This window comes from Melozone crissalis, unplaced genomic scaffold (genome assembly GCF_028551555.1).
Source record: "Melozone crissalis strain CALT ecotype California unplaced genomic scaffold, PUWL_Pcris_2 ptg000027l_1, whole genome shotgun sequence".
Classification (NCBI taxonomy): domain Eukaryota; kingdom Metazoa; phylum Chordata; class Aves; order Passeriformes; family Passerellidae; genus Melozone; species Melozone crissalis.
Window position 1 is genome coordinate 14,684,961 of NW_026535805.1, and position 18,796 is coordinate 14,703,756.

Here is an 18,796-nt window from a genome sequence, read left to right on the forward strand (position 1 = left end):
ACAGCTCCCTGCCTTACAGGTTTTTCTCCACTGTGCTGCACTGCTTGCTAACACAGTCACAGCCACAGCAATGCACTCAGAAACACAGCAATCATTAAATGTGCCACATCTACTGCTGTAGGATCACAGAGTAACCTGAGCTGGAAAGGACCCACAAGGATCATTGAGTCTAGCTCCTGGCCCTGCACAGGACAGCCCAAGAATCACTCCAAGAATCAAGCCAAGAGCCTGAGAGCATTTTCCAAGGGTTCTTGAACTCTGGCACTCTTGGTGCTATGACCATTTCCTGAGTAATCTCCCTGGCTATAGAATTAGCATATTTATATTAGTATAAATATGTAAATCCTACAATTGAAGAATCCTACATGGAAGAATAGTTAACCGAGTTGCTGAGAAGAGCTGTCAGTGGTATTCTAAAGCTGTGAATTTTCAGAGGCACTGATTTCAGAAAACCATTAATCCATTTCAGAAAGCTGTTCTGTACTAAGTAGTGTGATTTTCACGGGAGGCAAAGAGATTGATTATCTTTACAAAGTCATTATCTTTAAGCAGATTTCACATCTGAGCTGGACATAAATGTTCCAAGGACAAAACAAACATCACTTGCAAGTGTTCTTTCTTAACTTTTAATGTTCTATGGTAAAAGAAGGCATTGCATTTGAACAACAAATTGCTCTGAAAACTAAGCAGAAACTTGAAAATCAGTGCCTATACAAAAAACCCCTGAACAACCCTTAAACTTTCAAGTAGTGTGAGATGCTTTAATAGATTGAGAAAAATTCAGTAAAATGGTGAACTGAAATAAATGTACAACTAACCTTTTTCTTTTTTAAGAACACCTTAACCCTCCACATTTCGGGCATTTAGAATATAAAACATTAAATTTGGATCTTATTTGGAGTTATATTATTATTATAATATAACTCCTTATATTATAATATTTCAAAAATTAGAAACTTCCATGAGGAATGTGATTAAATTTTTGAAAAACCTAACAAAACCTATCAGTAAATCTATTAAATTATATTACTGAGTGACTAATTGTTGCACTTGATAAACAGACCCTTGTTCAGAAATCACAGGCCAAGTCTTTTATACTTCCAGGAAAAATCAATCTGGTGGAGTTTACTAACTGATGATGAGCTAACAGAGAAGTTCTAGCCTGTTCAATGCCAGGGGAAATGTATTCACATTTGTGCAGTTTTCTCTCCCACAAAAAATCCTGCCTCTGTAAACAGATATTTTCAACAGCAGACTCTGCAGATGGATAATGAAGCTGGGTTCTGCCTGCTGTCTCATGCAAGGATGTTTCTCAAACCCTATGCTCTGTGTTTAGAAGCAGAGGAGAAGGGTACTGAGACACAATGTGTGATCTGTCCCCACACAGTCTGGTCTTGAAATGGCCTGAATTAGCCCATAAACCATAGCTGATTTCTGTAATTAGGCTATTACATAAAACAGCTGGAGTGCTGGTGGGCAACCTAAGGTTACCACTTCCAGACAAAGCCAACAGGATTGTTTTTCACTGAAAAGTCCCTTTATTGCAATGTGTCTATGGATTATTTTCATCACATGCATTAAAACACAACAATTTCTCTTAATATTAATAACCAGTATTACTACTGTTAAGTATTACATATTAAGCATTAATGATTAGTAGGTAAAGTAGGTTTAAGACTGTAAACCAAGTTCATTCAAAAGCAATCTAACATTAAAACTAACGGTTGTTACCTTTTGTTAAGCAAACATACTGATGGTCTATGGATAGTTTGAATCCCTTTAACTGCATTCTTAATCTGAAAATTTCCCCTGAACAATTACTTGTTTCTTAATGAGACAGTAAGAAAGTAATTACTTACTAAGACAGTAAGTCTCAGTAATTACTGAAGATTAGGTTTATTCTTGAAACATACTTAGTGTCTAAATAAGGTTTTTTAAAGATTTTTGCCCTTATGTCACTGAAAACACCAAATTCCTCTACTGATTACTTAGCCATGAGATAAGAAACATAATCAGTCCCAGAAAAGGTAACTATTCATACCATGCTTGATGTTTTCACAATAGGAACTTCACTTTCAGCTCGTAACTTGTTTTCAATTTCTTCCCAATTTCTGTCCTTGTCCTTAAATAATATTCTAGAAGAAAGAAATCCAATAGCATGTTTAAAATAGAAAAGAAAACCCACAAAATAATCTGAAAGATTAAATAACATGATAGGAGAAAACAGCATAAGGAGTACTAAATGAAAAGAAAATATCAAAACATGAAACCTGACAGAATCTAACCATACAGTTTCAATTTTCAGGGAAGCATACTAATTTCATGATTTTCAGCAAAATCATTATTATTGAAACTAAAATGGCAGTTCTGTAGCTAAATATTTGCTTATGGTACATATACAGATACAGCTAGTTCTTTCCTCCTGACATTTTTTTTGAAAGCCAACTATTTTACTGTAGTGAGAAAATCCCCCATTAATACTGCATTTTACAATAACAGCAAAATATAAGATAAAGGAATTCAATTTTTACCTTTGTATTTTATATGAATAAAAATTAAAATGCTTTAGGAAATTTAAAAAATGCATTTTCTAGAAAATATTTTCATTGAAAAGTCTCAATATGTATGTACATTTTATATATATATATATATATAAATGTGTGTGTGTGTGTTCTAGTAGTATGAGAGTATCACTTGTATGAATATCACTACATGTTTAAAGTCCCTCATTATTGTAAAAACCCAAAGCCCAGTGGGAGATTCCCATCTTTTATGTTTTGCTTCCCTGCTTGATAAAATTTTTGGTTTTATTACCATATAATAAACAGAAATTAAACTTTCTCCATTGGTGCAATTGGAAAAGAAAAGGAAAAAAAAGCAATGTGCAGATATTTAAGGTCTGTGAAGCGACACCATGATGACACAGAATCCACTTCTTCTCTAATTGGTATTAAAATTCATAGTTAAAAAGTTCAAAAATAGCTGCAGTAAAACTGCTAAACAAACCAACCACACAACCCCAAATAATGGTCAAAGAGCAGTATATTTAAAAGAAGCTATTATCGTAGCTAGGTCTCTGAGGAAATAATTTTTAAGTTGGAAGTTCATGATACAGTGAATGTCATAAAGACTAAGAATTTGAAAGAAAGCTGTGAGCCTTAGTACTGCATTTCTGTTCACCTTCCTTCAGTTTTGCATACCCTATGGGGAATTTCATTCTCCATTATTATTCTGTCAGGATTATCTAATTTTGCAAAATATGTACCCTGCCTTATTTTATCAGTATACAGATGTTGGTGACAGACAACTCATCCAGAAGCTGCTTTAACCCTTCTATCTTTGAGGTCTTCACTCACTGCAGCTTTGGAATGTATTTATGTCAGAGGTTTCACTGTGAGGAAGTGCTACTTTGATGACAAAATGTCATGGGATGGAGGCAAGTGACAACTTCTGCCAGACTTGGGTTTATTCACGTACAAACCATAAAAGGAGTAAACATTAATTCACACTTTTTCTTGGGGAAGGAATAAATAAATAAACTAGAAGTAATCAGAAATGCAGTGAAGAAAGCAGGAAACATGTTAAGGGCATAACTAGGGTCATCATCTTTTGAAAAAGTTCATCATCAGAGGTCTGGCAAATTTCTCATGTTATGGCAGGGAGTGAAAAAGCTTGCAAAGCCATACAGCCTGGATACCAAAAATTTCAGATACAATGGAAAACTTAGTACATGCTTTTCATTGAGGAGCTCAAATACACATTTAAAAAAAAAAAAAGAAAAAAATAAAGCAGAGACAATGAAGTCCTTTACAGGATCATAATTTTTTAAAAAAGCAACTTCTGGAAATATTTATTCAGTATACAGACAATCTTATGCAGCTATACTTTCTCTAATATAATAGCATTTATATCACCTGGAAATCAGCAGGAACATAGAAAATAAGGCTTTATTGAGCAGTAAACAGCACTAGCAAAAAAAACCCCAACTATTGTGATATTGTGTGATATTTTTATTTACCTTCTTGCCATGTTCTGTTAAAATAATTCTATCCTGATGTATGTGATTAGTGCCTTTGCTTCTCTACGTGGTGTTTTTAGAGCTAATGTTCTTCTCTTCTAAAATTTGAAAGGTTCTCATTTCATTGGTCACTTTATTAAAAAAGAATGGAACAAAATGAAAGTGTTAATTAGAAATTTTGAAACTTTTATTATGTAAACTATAAAGTGGACAGCCAATTTGTTTTTACTATAAACTTAGGACGCTGATTTCCTTTTTTACTTTATCTTTTTGAACACTTCAATTAGCTATTTTTAACCGCTGGGGGATCATCATCTTTGTCTTCTTTGCTATTCCCCTTTCTAACCATATTTCTCAAGTTAAAATAATATATTTATAAATGCCAATTGCCTTCTTCTCTTGCTTTTCCCTGCTTTCTGAGGCAAACCTTACTTGACTGTGCTCAATCCCCATTTTTCTTCCAGTGCACTTTGCAGGATGCCCAGCAAACAGCAGTACCTCCCCTGCTGTGACTGCTTTGCCAACATTTTGCCTGGCTGAAGAGGAACTTGCCTGCTACAAGGTAAGCCAATGGTACCGCACTCACATTGCACAGCACTGATAAAACTGCAGATCTTCTCACCAGAAAACCTACTTAGCTCTTTCCCTCACAATCTGTGAAAACTCCTGCAAACTCATTGTAACATATAAAAGCACAAGCACAGGCTTCTCTTACGTAGAGAATGGATGGAGAGCAGCCCTGGGGAGAAGGACTTGGGAGTGCTGGTGGATGAGGCTGGACATGACCCAGCCATGGGCACTCACAGCCCAGAAACCCAATTCTATCCTGAGCTGCATCAAACAGAGTGGCCAGCAGGGATCCTGCCCCTCTGCTCTGCTGAGATCCCCCTGGAGTGCTGCATCCAGCTCTGGAGTTCACAGCATAAGAAGGACATGGACCTGTTGGAGTGAGTCCAGAGAAGGGCCACGAAGATGATCAGAGGGCTGGAGCACCCCCCTTATGAAGATATTGTAATTACTCTGGTCAGAAATTTTAACTGGCTTAAGTCCAGAAAGAGGAATGGCAGCACACCAGTTGGTTGAACTCATCTATTTCAAAACAAAGCTAAGGTAAAAATCTGTAATAGGCACTCCCTAAAAGCAATATTAAAAGTAGTGCTGTTTTTCTGATTCAAAATATTAATGAAATTATGAATAACATCATATTATTCTAACCCACTCAGAGGAAAAGAAAGTTTTGAACACGGCCCTGGGGAAAAGGCTAAATAATTCCTTATTAATGGAAGTTTACTGCATTTTTATAGAAAAAAAAAAATCCCCTTTCTTTAAGTATGCATAAAATATTTTTAGGTATGCTTGTATTTATATCATACATGAGCACATTATTATTGCATTTATTAGTAGCTGACTTGCTTTTTAAGATCAGAAAATTAATCAGAAATGTGTAAGACCTCAATTTAACGTTAACTGTTAATCACCAGTAAAAACAACACACAAAATTCCTTAGAATAGGATAATTAAAATGAGTTACAGGCTTTTAAATAATTGATTCTTCACTTGGTGATACTTTTCCTACTAGAAATAGCAGGACTAGAAATGGCAGTTAACCTACAGTTTTAACTAATTAATATAGATTATTATTTTTCTTTTTGATTTCTCTGGCCAAATCTTTTCTGGTAATCCCACGAGAATAGAATCTTCAGATATATTAGTATTTTGCTACTTTCACTGGTTACATCACCCTATTCTGACATACATTTTTGTTGTTTAATCTGTCACTCATCTAATATTCCAATATCTGACACTTCCTAAAGAAACCAATCAATTACAGACCTAATACTTTCTCACATTCAGAAAATTATGCATTAAGCCAAAGACTTCTTATTTTTAAGTTATTAATAGCACAATGACATGAAGAAGATAAGAAATATACAACCCTGAACTTTGTATTATGAATTTTCTTTTATTCTTGTCAACCAAAGTGGTAACAATTGGTTTCACACTCACATATTCAAGTTAAATGGAACAAGTAGAGCAACATATTACTATTATTGACAAGTCTACACTTCTTCTTAACTATTATGACATCTTATGAAGGAATCTAACTATTTAAGCAGGAATTTTCAATTGAAAATGAGAGGTAGCTACATCTGTTGTTTTACAAATCAACAGGGATCACATTGTCTCCAGAGCAAGCTGTTTTTCAGAAGGATTTACTGAAACAGCTCTCCTCTGTCCAATTAGATTTTTCTTCCTAAAATGCAAAATCCCTGCAACAACGTGGCAAACCTATAGGGCCCAATGTTGGAGTTCAGCAACATTTTAACCTTTTAAGGAAGAGATTTTTACAAGACTTGCACAGAGGTTGGGTAGATTTTGTACAGTATTGCATATGTTGGAAGAGCTCCTCTGCTGGATGCTGTTCTGTCCATGTAAACTTTCCTGATATTTCTCTTCACATAAGTGAAATAAACAGAAGGAATAATGGAAAAAGTATTCATTCCAAATCCTTCCGAATGCTAAAAATGCCATAGGTAACAGTGCTTTTTTAAAAGACAAGCTTCTACTATGTACATTTCCTCTGTGATTATTATATATATTTTTTTTACTGCCGGGAATGTTGATGGGAACAGACATTTTCAGCAATAACAGCAATTTTTAACAACCCACCTGATTTTGCCAGCTGTTTTGTCTATGGATTGTCTTATCTTGCGAGAAAACTGGAAGACTGAGGACAACAGCAAACTGTCCCCCATAACCTGCAATAAGTTTTCAATAAAAAAGGATATTATTAGTTCAATAGTAACAACCCCACATATTTTGGTATCTTTAACTATAAAAAAATTTGCTTATGTTTTAGATAGCATTATATACAATGATATTTGAACATTTTGCCGATAAAATAATACATAATTTTTTCAAATATAAATGCCACCTGCTAGAGGTAGGAAAGGCAGGATAATGTCTAGAATATTAAGTGGGGAGATAATTGCAAAAGCTTAAAATTGACACATTCTTAGAGAGAATCCTGTGGTGTGCTCACTTCATCTCTGCTCCAAGTCCTTCTGCGGGTAATTGTTGGGGGATCGAGGGCCTCTGTCAGCTGAGGTCTGGCATCACTAGGCCGACCATTCCCTTCCGGGGGTTTCGCATGCACTATTGGAGGGATTTTTCTAAAATTGAGACTTTCATCAAATACTCGGTCCACCAACTGCGGGATAAAAGAAAAACGAAGTTCATGAAATCTACTGGACACATCCAAAAATCAGATTACTGGGGTTTTTGCTCCCGAAACAGTTTCTAAGATGTCTATCAAATAATAATCATTCTGCTGTCTTCTACAGTATAAAATGATGCATCTCTTATGTAAAAATATCTTTTACAAATGAACAAGATTTGGGGTTTTTTTTAAATGCTAGACATACATGGCAAATTTAGACTACCCCACTGAAATTTTGCTTATGGGCAGGTAACATAATAGCTACCTATAAACTGGTACTTAATCATTAATTTCTTTGATTAATGCAACATATCTGTGGAATTGAGAAGAGTACTCCAAGATTTAGGGTTTTTTGCCAACTAAGTCATAGCGTTACAGAAAGACTTACACTACCTAAAGGAGATACTGCCACCTGCAGTATGTACACAATGCATTGTATTTTTTGAAGAAGAAAATAATTATTTAATGATAAAAAAAATTTGGAGTGATCTAATTGGATCTGAGAAAAAGAGCATTATACTTCTTTGAAGTTTAACCACAGTCTATGAGAATTAAACCCAAAATCTATGTGAGTGCATTTATAATTTTTCTGAGTACCCAGCTCACAGATTTCTTATTGCTGTTTATATCTTTTTTTCCACAGAAAGAGACAGTATTAAACTAACCACAGTAAACTAGTGTATTAACCAAAATTTATGCACACAAAAATGAATAAAACACTTTTTGAAAGGAATACTATGAAGAAAAAAATGCATTAAACATTTACAACACATTATTATGGTGAACTGTAACATGGTAGAAAGTGATGACTTAAATTCAGATTAACATGTTTACCAGCATTAGACCTGTGATGATTACTAGAAAACGTTAGTCAATATATTCATAGAACAGCACACCAGAGGTAGGCAAAGAAAATAAGAATTATTAGAAGCATAAAGCAAACTTATTTAAAGGCAGTTTTTGACAGTGTTATCAAGAAAGAAAGTCTAAAGTTAACTGATGGTACCTAAGTATTTCAGTGTTCAGAAGATGGAAGTTTTATGTCACCTGTGAAAAGAGGGACTTTTTTGTTTTTAATGGCTAAGCAAAGAATTAAATGTATACATTTATATATAGTTGTGCATACACACTAGTGTCTTTAAATGCACTTAGATACCGTCCAACAGCATCTAAGGCTACAGACAAGCAAAAACCAAATAACTACCTTGTCCTATGTTTCGTGGAAAAAAAGAGACAGACAGATAGTATGCATCCTTTTGACAAGTTATGTTCACAAAATAATTCCTGGGTTGTTTGTTGAAATGTAAAGGAACTTCAAATGAAAAAAAAAAGTTGAGATCATGCATACGGGTTGAGTGGAGAAACTAAAAAGGCTATGCAAAATGCTAAAAGCAAAAGAAATAAAGAAAAGGAAGAACCTTATGCATTTCTCCATGAAGATCTCCTACCTCTTCTCTAGTGTCTATGGCAGAGCCAGGGGTGGTGGCAGCAGTGCTTACTGTGGTACTGGGGGCAGTGCCTGATGAAGTCACTGAATCTATCTCTCCTGCTACATCGTTGATTTCCCGTGCGATGAGAGCCAGATCTTGACTGATCCTAGTAATAAAGAGAGTGTTACATTCACCCCTACAAACACTTTTGGGCCAGTAGAGCCCAATCTGCAGCCTCTGAGGTTGTAAGTTCAAGTTCCTGATGACCATGCTATGAAAAGCTGCATGCCGTTTTAAACAGAAAAATTACTTGTAGAGCCATAAAAGCAAATTTTGACTGAAGCTTTTAACAACATGCCTTTCTAGAGGAAGAAGGTGAAAGGTGATCTCAAAAGACAGAGTATCCTTGTTTTCTTCCTAGGATTCAGACAGATACATGCAATGTGCAGTATATCTAACACAGAGGATGCATAGGAAATATGCTGAAAATACTGCACAGATGAGCTGTGTAACATGGCAGTAAATCTGAAATGCTCAGAAATCATTTAATTTGTACCTTAGTTTGCCTACTTGAAAAAAAAAATGTTTTCAGGACTTCTGAACTTCTAGCAGTTCCTCACCTCACTCAGATCAAGCTGCTTATGGGTCTGAAATTCCAGAGCAATACCCTAAATCCCCAAATGTAATCAATAAATATTTTCAGTGGCAAAAATACAACATACCTTTAAAACCTAGGTATGACAGCATTACAAAAATACAGCTGAATTCTCAGCCAAAGAGTCCTGTCCTTTGCTTTCTGATTCAGCGCATCAAAAAACCAGCTTTGCTCTGGCTTGCTCTGCTTGTGCTACTCCTCCCCAGAACACCCCAAAAGGAGGGAACAAGACAAAAAAAACCACAAAGCAAAAGCTAAAAGCCATTATGGCACCCTGAATCTCCAGCTTGGATCACAGATTTGAGAAGAGCAGACTGCTAAGTGATCCCCTTTCACACTTTTGCCTGACAGCACCGAAGGCACAGAAGGTGACAGTGCCACTTCTGCGCCACCGAGCACTCGGTGACACAAACAGCGCACGCTGCTCCAGTGGAAGGAGGTGCACAGCCACGTGACAGTGACACACCCTGGGCTCCACACAGGTTGATTGCTCAAGGTGAGCTTCCTTCTGCTCTTAATTTTCACTTTGTCTTCAAGTCAAAAACAATGGACACCGCTGGCCTACAGACAGCTTAAGTGAACAGAATTTCAACTAGAAAGGCAAACATAACTAGAGAAATTTCCAGCCAAATTCCAACACTGGGTTTTGTGGCTAATCATCAGCAATCCACAATAAAGTATATTATATAATAAAGTATATCATACACATATAATTGGAAGAAGGCTGTAGACAAATATATGGCAATTTACACATGCCATTCAAAGTCAAAAATTCTTAGTAGTACACACCCTAAAAGAGCTACTTCTTTAGTGTCTAACTTTTTCCTTAAATAGAAAAGTTGCTACTATTCACATTTGATTTTCTGGGACAAATTCTGGTATTTAATGAGTAGTTGTGAAGAAAATAAAACCAGGAGACTTCAATTATCAGCAAATTTTTCAGAAGAGAAACGTCATTAAACACCATAATCAAAAGCAGCATCTATTACTGAAGACTTAACTCTTCAAAGAAATCAGCAATGTTTCAGCATGACACAACCACTTCATTTGAGTTCTTAGCAAGAAATCAAAATTGCATAAAGTGTCAGATCTCTATATAAAAATTAACTCAAATGAATCCCAGAAGTATCAGGACAAACAACTCTAACATTGATGGCAAAACCAGATAATTATCACAGTCAAATATCAGTCATGTGAACAAAATCTGTAATCATTTTCCATATGAAAGTAAGCTATAGTCCAGTACTCAATTACATTCCTGTATAGAAACAATATAGAGCAGCAAACAAGAAGCACTATGACAAAGATTAGAAACCAGCTGTGAGCTGAGCCTGACTTATGAAGTTTTCAAGTAATTCTACTTAAACTTTCAGAAGCATATATTTTTGCTTAAGTACAAGGAGTATGTTTTGTGTAATCAGGGACAAGAGACTGAGGCTCTAGGTGCACACTATTTACTCTACTACAACTGTAGGCAGCCTTGCAGATCTCTACTGCTTCCTGCATCAGACCTAGCGGGCATACAAGGCAAATCAATTCACAGAGGCAGAACTAATAAACCTCAAATTCCCTAAATCCCTCAACCCACTCTAGGAAATACTGCTTTAGATTCACTTGGTGAGCAGGCTCAGGCAGCTACACAGCTACAAAGGGAACAGACTCAGTTTCCAGCACATAGGATAAGGTGAGAACACATGGCTTGGAATGGAGAGAGCATGACCACCTTTCCAAGCCTGGAACTCTAGTTCTTATTTACCTGTAGTGAAAGAATACCCAGTGTTAGAAAAAAAAATACAGGGAAATAGGAATACTTCTAAGATATCTGTAATAGTGCTGAACTGCTGGATTACTAAAAACATTTTTATGCTTAGTCTGCTATGTTACACTTCCTATACTGAGTCAGTGGATTTTGTAACAATACTTTAACATCCTTCAATAAAATATTTGTGAAGCTCCCATTATTCCGAGGGTGTAAATTCCCGGCATGTCAAAGTGTTTTAAATCAAGTTTAGTTATTCCAGGAAGTTTCTTTAAATACCTCTTTCAAATTTTCAGTTTTATTAACATCTGTAAATCCTGAAGTCTGTGAAAAGTGCATACTGTGGCAGTCATGGAGTCATTAAAACACAGTATGATGGTAACACAGATGCAATGAAATGTTTGCTATACGATTTCTACACTACTTTCTGCTACACATGTATTTTATGAAAGGCTTATCCTTACAATCTAATCAGTTATTCAACAACAACAAAAATAAATCAACTCATTTTAATCAGAGCATATAGCCATCTTAATTATTTTAAAACTCTGAGTAGAGTTGAAGGGACCTGGAACATAGGGGCTGGACTGATGGCTGGGAGGGACAAAAAACCAGGGTAGGCAATAATAGAGCCTATGGTTAGCAAGGGAATAGGAGCAGAGACAAAAAGTTTTTTATAGAGGACAGAAGCTAAAATTAAAGCCAAGGGAGCAAAAATGTGAATCACTACAAAGATATGGAGACACAGAAAGGATGAACTAGTGACCCACAGCAAATGCACTCAGCAGAGGCTAAAACTGGTATTGGAAGCAGTGACAACAGTTGACAGTAACCTGGAATTTCTCAGATGCTAAACGCTACTTTTCTTTACCTTAAATAAGCTCATTTAATGTAGGTTGTGTAAAATCTCTACATAAACCTAAAAATTTAGAAGTACTGATTTGAGCCTCTCAGGAATTCAACTGAAAATAAAGCTGAAGACATAGGATAAGTACACAGCCTTTAAAACAAATTTTAAAGCCAATACATAAATGTAGGAAAGGGTAAGAATCCCAAGGTAAGAGAAAAACCTGCAAACCTAACCATCAAATGAATTTAGACTGATTCATCCATTATGTCCAGGGTCAATCTCTCTTAGATGGGCAAAACATATCAAAAAGTTTCACTGAAGTAGAGCTTCAGCAGTACTAGTTATCAGGAGGAAGTAATATGCTATGGCCATCAATTATTTTTCCCATATACACACAGTCCTTCCTACAGCCATCTCTAACTTTAGACTTCTGAAAAGAAAGAGATCTTCTAGGAAGATTATTTTTATTTGTCCAGATACTATGAGACTCCCTTAGGCATATTCTGTGTGTCTCTCAGGTCACTACATCCTCCCTTAGCACAGATCACAACGAAAAACAAATGTTGAAAAATATGACCAAAATCAGGAAACAAAAAATAATTAATCACACTAAGCAAAACACTTCCACAGTATTAAGAAAATACACTATTAAAACTAATCTTAAAAGGAAAACATATTCCTTGTTTAGGCTTCCCAATTAAGTTCTGTGAAAATCTTTGGAACCTGAACACTGACATCTAAGTGTCAAATAACATTTACATGCTTGTGCAAGCTCTCTGAAATTTTCACTGCTGGTTGTCGCATGATATGGCAATAATTGGTTACCAGAATGTGCAACTAACTTTGCCTTGGTTCACCTGAAGCAGAGTAGTGCCAGCAATGACAGAGGTACTGATATACTTATCTCATGGACTTGCAACAAAAAAAAAAATCCTTTTTGGTGAATACGCATGACTTAAATCAGAAAGTACCTAACAGGAAATAATGTCCTGATAAATCAAAAATCAAAAATGAGAACATGGTCTCTTACATTCCAAAGCTTATTTTTTTCTCTCTCTGTCACCTGTGATTGATCTCAACATGTAAAGGCAGTACAAAATCACATACACTTCAGCCTTGGGAAATACACCAAGTACCTGTGCAAGTCCCAATAATGCAACTGAAAGTTCATCTTCTGGGATTTGGCTATCATAAATCAGAAGTTACTATCAATTTCCACTAAAAAGAGATGTGCCGGTGATGTGAGTGTTCTGCCTGCCAGACACTTCTCTCGTAGGAAGAATTTTAAGTAACCCATTCAGTGAGTGAAGGAAAGCAGTAAGGAGTGACAGAGCAAATCCATCAGCTCCCTTTGTCCTCTATGTGCACCTGGGTACAAACTCTGCTATTCTGGGAGCGCTCCTGTCAAACCAACCTTGCAATCTCTTCCCGGTGGGCAGTCCAGTCACGAATGTAGTCTTCCTGCTCCTTTATCCTGTGCTTGAAGGTGTTGCTGCTTTGAGCTGCTGTCCCAGCGCTCTGCAGGCGCGCGGTTTTCAGGGCTGGAGAGGTACGCAGACGGGCATGTTTAGGGGAATTACGGTTTGATCCGAACTCATCTTCTGAGGTGGAAGCATAATCTGTAGGAAAGCGCCTCCATCTTGCACTTACTAAATTAGTTTAATTATTAAAAAAGAATTATTATGGCGTCTTTTATAAGAGAAAACAGCATTATTTCAGTAACATCACAAAAAATACACAGCTATTTATTATCCATCCCCAGGTACCTCACAAAAGGTTTATTTACTACATCTTTAAAAGAAAGCTACAGAATTTGTGTTAAATAAAAAATATTGATTAATAAAAACATAAAACTAATGCTCTTTGTATAGTGATGAGTAAAGTAAGATGCAAAAGCCAGTGATTTGTATGAGCTCAAACAAACTGTATTACAAAACAAGGGCCCAATTCATTAACATTTAAGTATATAGTCAGATTGCACTTTTTCTGCAGATTTTTTCCCAAATTTCATTCAAGGTTTATGAATACACAATAAAGAAAATGAAGAGATATGAAGGAGGGATGGAGCTGGCACCAAGCCTGGAATGCATGCTTACATAAGGAAAGCATAAAATTCCTAGATGATGTGTAGGTCTTTTCCAACCTTAATGATTCTATGCTTTCTACAGAAAAAGCATATATAAAATTAATATATGCAAATCTGCAGCACATCCATAAGAAAAGCAGCCTCAGAGAAAGAAGTAAATGTTCTGACATGCAGCACATAAAGCATTATACAGCCATGTTGGTGAGGACAGCCTGAAGTACAGGAGAACTGGAACTACGTAGGAGACTCTTGTCCCCTTATGAATTACTGAAGTCTAGAAAATGGATCTCAGGTGTGCTGTCCTCAGACCTTTCCAGCAGGAAGAGACACCACCAAGTGTAAAGAAATCCTCATCACCACAGCCTGCTAAATTGTTGCAGGGGACTTAATACCCCAAATTCATTGACATTCATGAGGCTCTGTAAGTACTGCAGAAAATGAAGTAAGTGTGTGACCACCTATTGGTGATTGAAAAATATAGAACCAAATGATGTAAATTGGTTTTTAGTATTAAAAAATTCAAGAACTAATAATGATTTCTCCTCATACATTAAAAAATGAACATTACAAATGAAGTATACACTAATATGAATTTAAGTAACAAATAATGGAAGTAATTTTTGCATAATGCAAAGATTATGGTATGTAGAATATGACATTGGTGTATAAGCTTACATCCCTTCCCTCATACAAATAATGAAGTTTCAACTGCTGAAAACAAACATGTGCTGGTGCAATTTTTTCAGGTTTAAATATGGGTTTCAAATGATGTCTAGTTCTACTTTTTTAAAATTTTCTAACTTTATTGTAGAAAGTAACAATGTCTCTCCAATCACTTTCTGATCTCTTTTTTGGAGGCTTCAAAGTTGTTTGATCTTAGGGAAATAGAACATGAGCAGAAAAAGTACATTTTCCCACCAACAGCATGCAAGCAATGTGTGACCAAAGTCCAAAGAGATTTATGAGTTGGGCCCACATTTTTTCATCCATTTTTGTTTAAATTCTTTTTCCCAGTTCAAATTATAGTCTTTAAAATAATTATAAAATTTATGTTAAAATCTCTCAAGTGAGATACTTCAGCAACTCAGCACTGTACAATGAGCATATGTAATAATATATTTAAAAACTAAAAATTGAATGAGAAGTGAAATATCAGAAACAGATTTGATTTCTAGTACTCTACCACTGTAAGTTTCAACATCAGGGTCTGGGTCTGGGAGAAGCTTGGATTTCTCTGTGTACAAAATAGTGTTTTATCACGTTAATTCAATTTAAAACATTCAGATTAGAAGCATTTGCTTAAATAAAATATATTTATGAAATTAGTCTTAGGTCCTCTTTTCCACCCACACTTTTTTAGGAAAAGATTATACTTTCAATCAGAAATACTGAATTTTGTAAAGGTTTAAACATTTCAGAGATACTAACTGAAATGAAATAATTAACAATCATTTGTAACATTACATAGTATCATAAAACCCCTATTTTTAAGACCATTAAATTTTAAGGTTTGAAATGTTGGGGTGTTACATATGATCAATGTGTTTCTCTTTAATATGAGGACAAAGTTACTGTAGGCCTAGTGGTAAAAATCTCAAAGCTGTGAAATTCATGACAAGCATATCCAAGCATGTTTCCCAGTGAGGTAGCTATACATTTGCATATATATGCTTTTAATACTATCTTTAAATTATGCAGGCCCAAAATGTCACTGTAGTTTATGTACATTTCTGAAAGCTGTTGTGCAGTTGCTTATCTCAGACACCAAAGACTGTGAATATCAGCACCATTAACTAGAAAACCCCCCAAAACCCTGGCTAAAATAATCAGCACTAAAACCTAATTTAATGACTACTCTGTGAGAAGTATAATGTCCTGACAATCATTAAGCTGGCAAGTTTGATGATTTGGACAACATACTCTCACTTCAAAGATCTGAGAATAAATTTTATTGAATATATTCCTTATACTACTTAGAAGGTATTCTACTCTTATTGAGGCATTGTCTTCTCAAGGTGCATCCATTTCCAAGCTCCTACTACTAAAATCTACTTAGTAAGGGCTGTTTTTTCTCAATTATCAATTTCTTGTCCCCCACAGTTACCTCAACAGCTTTGATCAACCTATCTGGCAGCTATGTGCAATGACAGCTAGGTCAGCAAGGCAGCAGAGCTGCCAAACACAGCTGGCTGCTCAAGGTCTCTCTGTTCTGACTCAATGCCCAATTTTACAGCAGCTTCGCACGGCTGATCCTGCCGTTTGTATTCCTGATACACAGCTCCTTCTGCAACATCATCTTCAATTTCCCTCTGTTGTTGTGAAAAAAGGTCTTTGGGCTCCTCTGTTTTTATTGATCACACTCTACTGTTTGATGAGGCAGTGCCTTCACCAGACCTTTCACTGCTTGTGCTATAAAGTTACTAATTCTGCTTCATGTGTCTTCACAGTGCTCTCAGTTATCAAGCCTCCTACCCCAGAAATGCTCTGGTAATGACTTCAATGCTAACAGTTCTCACCCTAGATGTTGCATTTATCTGCTTGTCCTCTCATATAAAAGTAAGCAATACTTCACCGCATCAAGGATTGGAAATGATTCTACAAATTACAGACTTGCTGCTAGCTCCAACAATTTTAACCCCATCGTGTTGCAATTCATCCACATGAAGTACAATACAATAAAAAAAATCCAGAAACTACACCTTATTCTTGCTTTCATTTTACAGGTATATGTGTCTGGAACATAGATTTGGGAAGTGCAGAAATAACTTGCTCTTTGTGGGCTGATTTAAGAGGCTGCCAGTGTTTACTGATCTACAATGTGGTAGTGTTAACTGACCTCTGATGAGATAACCCATGGAACATATTTAACATTTTGAGAGAGGCTAGTCCTCTGGTAACCCAATACTGGTAATAATCATTCATTTTCCAGTCTTTCTATGTCCAGGGAGAGAAGAAAATTCATTCCTGTTACACCTTGATTAAATGTGCCGGAAGTAAAACATATCCAAACAGCTGAGGTGCTCTAGTCAAACACTTCATTAGTACTTTCCAAAAGTGCTAAAATTAATTGTTGACTTTTCTAGAAACAAAATTAAATTGAGGAATTAAAAGTGGCCTATATGTAGTTGGAGATGCATTTTTACATATACTCCTATATACACTAGAAGGTTACACCACTTTCAAAGCAATTCAAATTTTCCTAAAGAATAACCAAAATAAATCAGTAAAAAAATTATACAATAATGCTACTGATACAGACAAAATTCAGAACTCTAAATCCAAAATAGTAGTAATAATATTTTTTACTTATATACTAACAAGACTTAATCAGTTTATTTAGCAATGATTTTGTTTTGAAAGTATCTGACTGCTTCATTACTTATTTTTTGATTCTGGCCCTTATATTGATGGACTTCTCCACTGATATATATTAACTGATACAGTTTTATAAGACAGAAGCTACTACTATTGTAGATTTTTCTAACAACGGTCTTTTAAAATTACCTAGATTATTATGTTGGGGTACCCATGAGAAGATGGCATCTTTTCTCTCTTGAAAACAGTATTTTATGTAAGCTACAGTAAACTTTTACTGTGGGACATGGAAAAATGAACATTTAGCAAAGACAATAAAATGATAGATTAATAGAGTGAGAAGAGAAAGATACACTCACTTCCCTTAACAGAAGCAGCAAACCACTTCAATGCAGCAACCTGGGAAATCTAGGAAGCTTGCAATACTTCACATGGACACAAAACTCAAAGTTCATACAGAGTTTTGTGAAAAACAAAAGTAGTCAAGTGAAAAAAAACATCTGGGCTTCACCTTTTCAGAAATCAGCATTATCATAATGTAAACTAGTATTCATTATTTAAATAAATATATGGAAGCCTTAACTGACACTTCCCTACCCTAGCATTGCCACCTTTCAGGCTGTTTTGACAATTTAAAATTTTGATTAAAATTGAAAACATGCTGCTTTTCCAATTATATCTAACAAGGAAAGACTGAATTTTTATTTGAAGGGTCAACTCTTTTGGGTACCTTTGTAGACACCTGTCAGAGAATCACACAGAGTCAACTCTACAATTCAGCAGTGTATCTCAGCAGAAATTTCTATTAAGCCAATAAATGACACAGCAAAACTAAATACCTGGGGAATATACAATGCTAAGAATCCTGACATGGTCCACTTATGATATGCAAGCAACAGAAGGACAGCAGGAGTGTGGGAAATGAAGTATCACAGTGGCTTATATCAAGTCTGAATGGGACGCAGCAAAATTTCAGAGCACTACATCACTGGAAGCTACTCAATTTTATTCTGAGACTGCGGATTAACTGCAAATATGGTAAAGCTGCTAGCATGACAATTCTAAAAGCAAGCAGACATTTATTTTAAATACTCATTTCACAAAAAAGTTCACTTTTTTATAATTACCACATTTTATTTCGATAGCTTTAATATTGCTGTTGAAAAAACCTACCAGCTTTAACACTGCTTGCACTAAGAATGCTACGTTAACTTCTAACAGAATAGTAGGTTAAAATTCATAGACTGTGCGGATTTTTCCTTCCAAATGTAAGACAAGGTAGAATAGCCACCACACAAAAGAAGATCAACATGATCTGGAAATCATGATGGACTCATAAATCGCCATGATTTGGAACACAAAATGGGAAATAATCCAAGATAAGGCAGACCCTTTAAAAGACATTTCTTTATGATATTTAGTTAGGTAGTACATACCTTTTCAATTCATTACTTCAACGTTAT

General features: G+C 35.6%; 1 protein-coding gene across 8 annotated transcripts in view; it reads right to left on the reverse strand.

Annotated features, from left to right (window-relative positions):
* CEP170 (centrosomal protein 170) overlaps positions 1–18,796 on the reverse strand; it is a 95,928-nt gene that overhangs the window by 4,108 nt on the left and 73,024 nt on the right. For 2 of the 8 annotated variants that reach the window (XM_054279161.1, XM_054279157.1), the window contains 5 exons: positions 13,347–13,581; positions 8,657–8,834; positions 7,062–7,229; positions 6,689–6,777; positions 2,042–2,135 (listed from right to left, as the gene is read on the reverse strand). In XM_054279161.1, coding sequence (XP_054135136.1) covers positions 2,042–2,135; positions 6,689–6,777; positions 7,062–7,229; positions 8,657–8,834; positions 13,347–13,581 — 764 coding nt within the window. The remainder of the gene's footprint in view (positions 1–2,041; positions 2,136–6,688; positions 6,778–7,061; positions 7,230–8,656; positions 8,835–13,346; positions 13,582–18,796) is intronic. The other 6 variants (XM_054279160.1, XM_054279159.1, XM_054279158.1 and 3 more) reach the window with 6 other exon arrangements.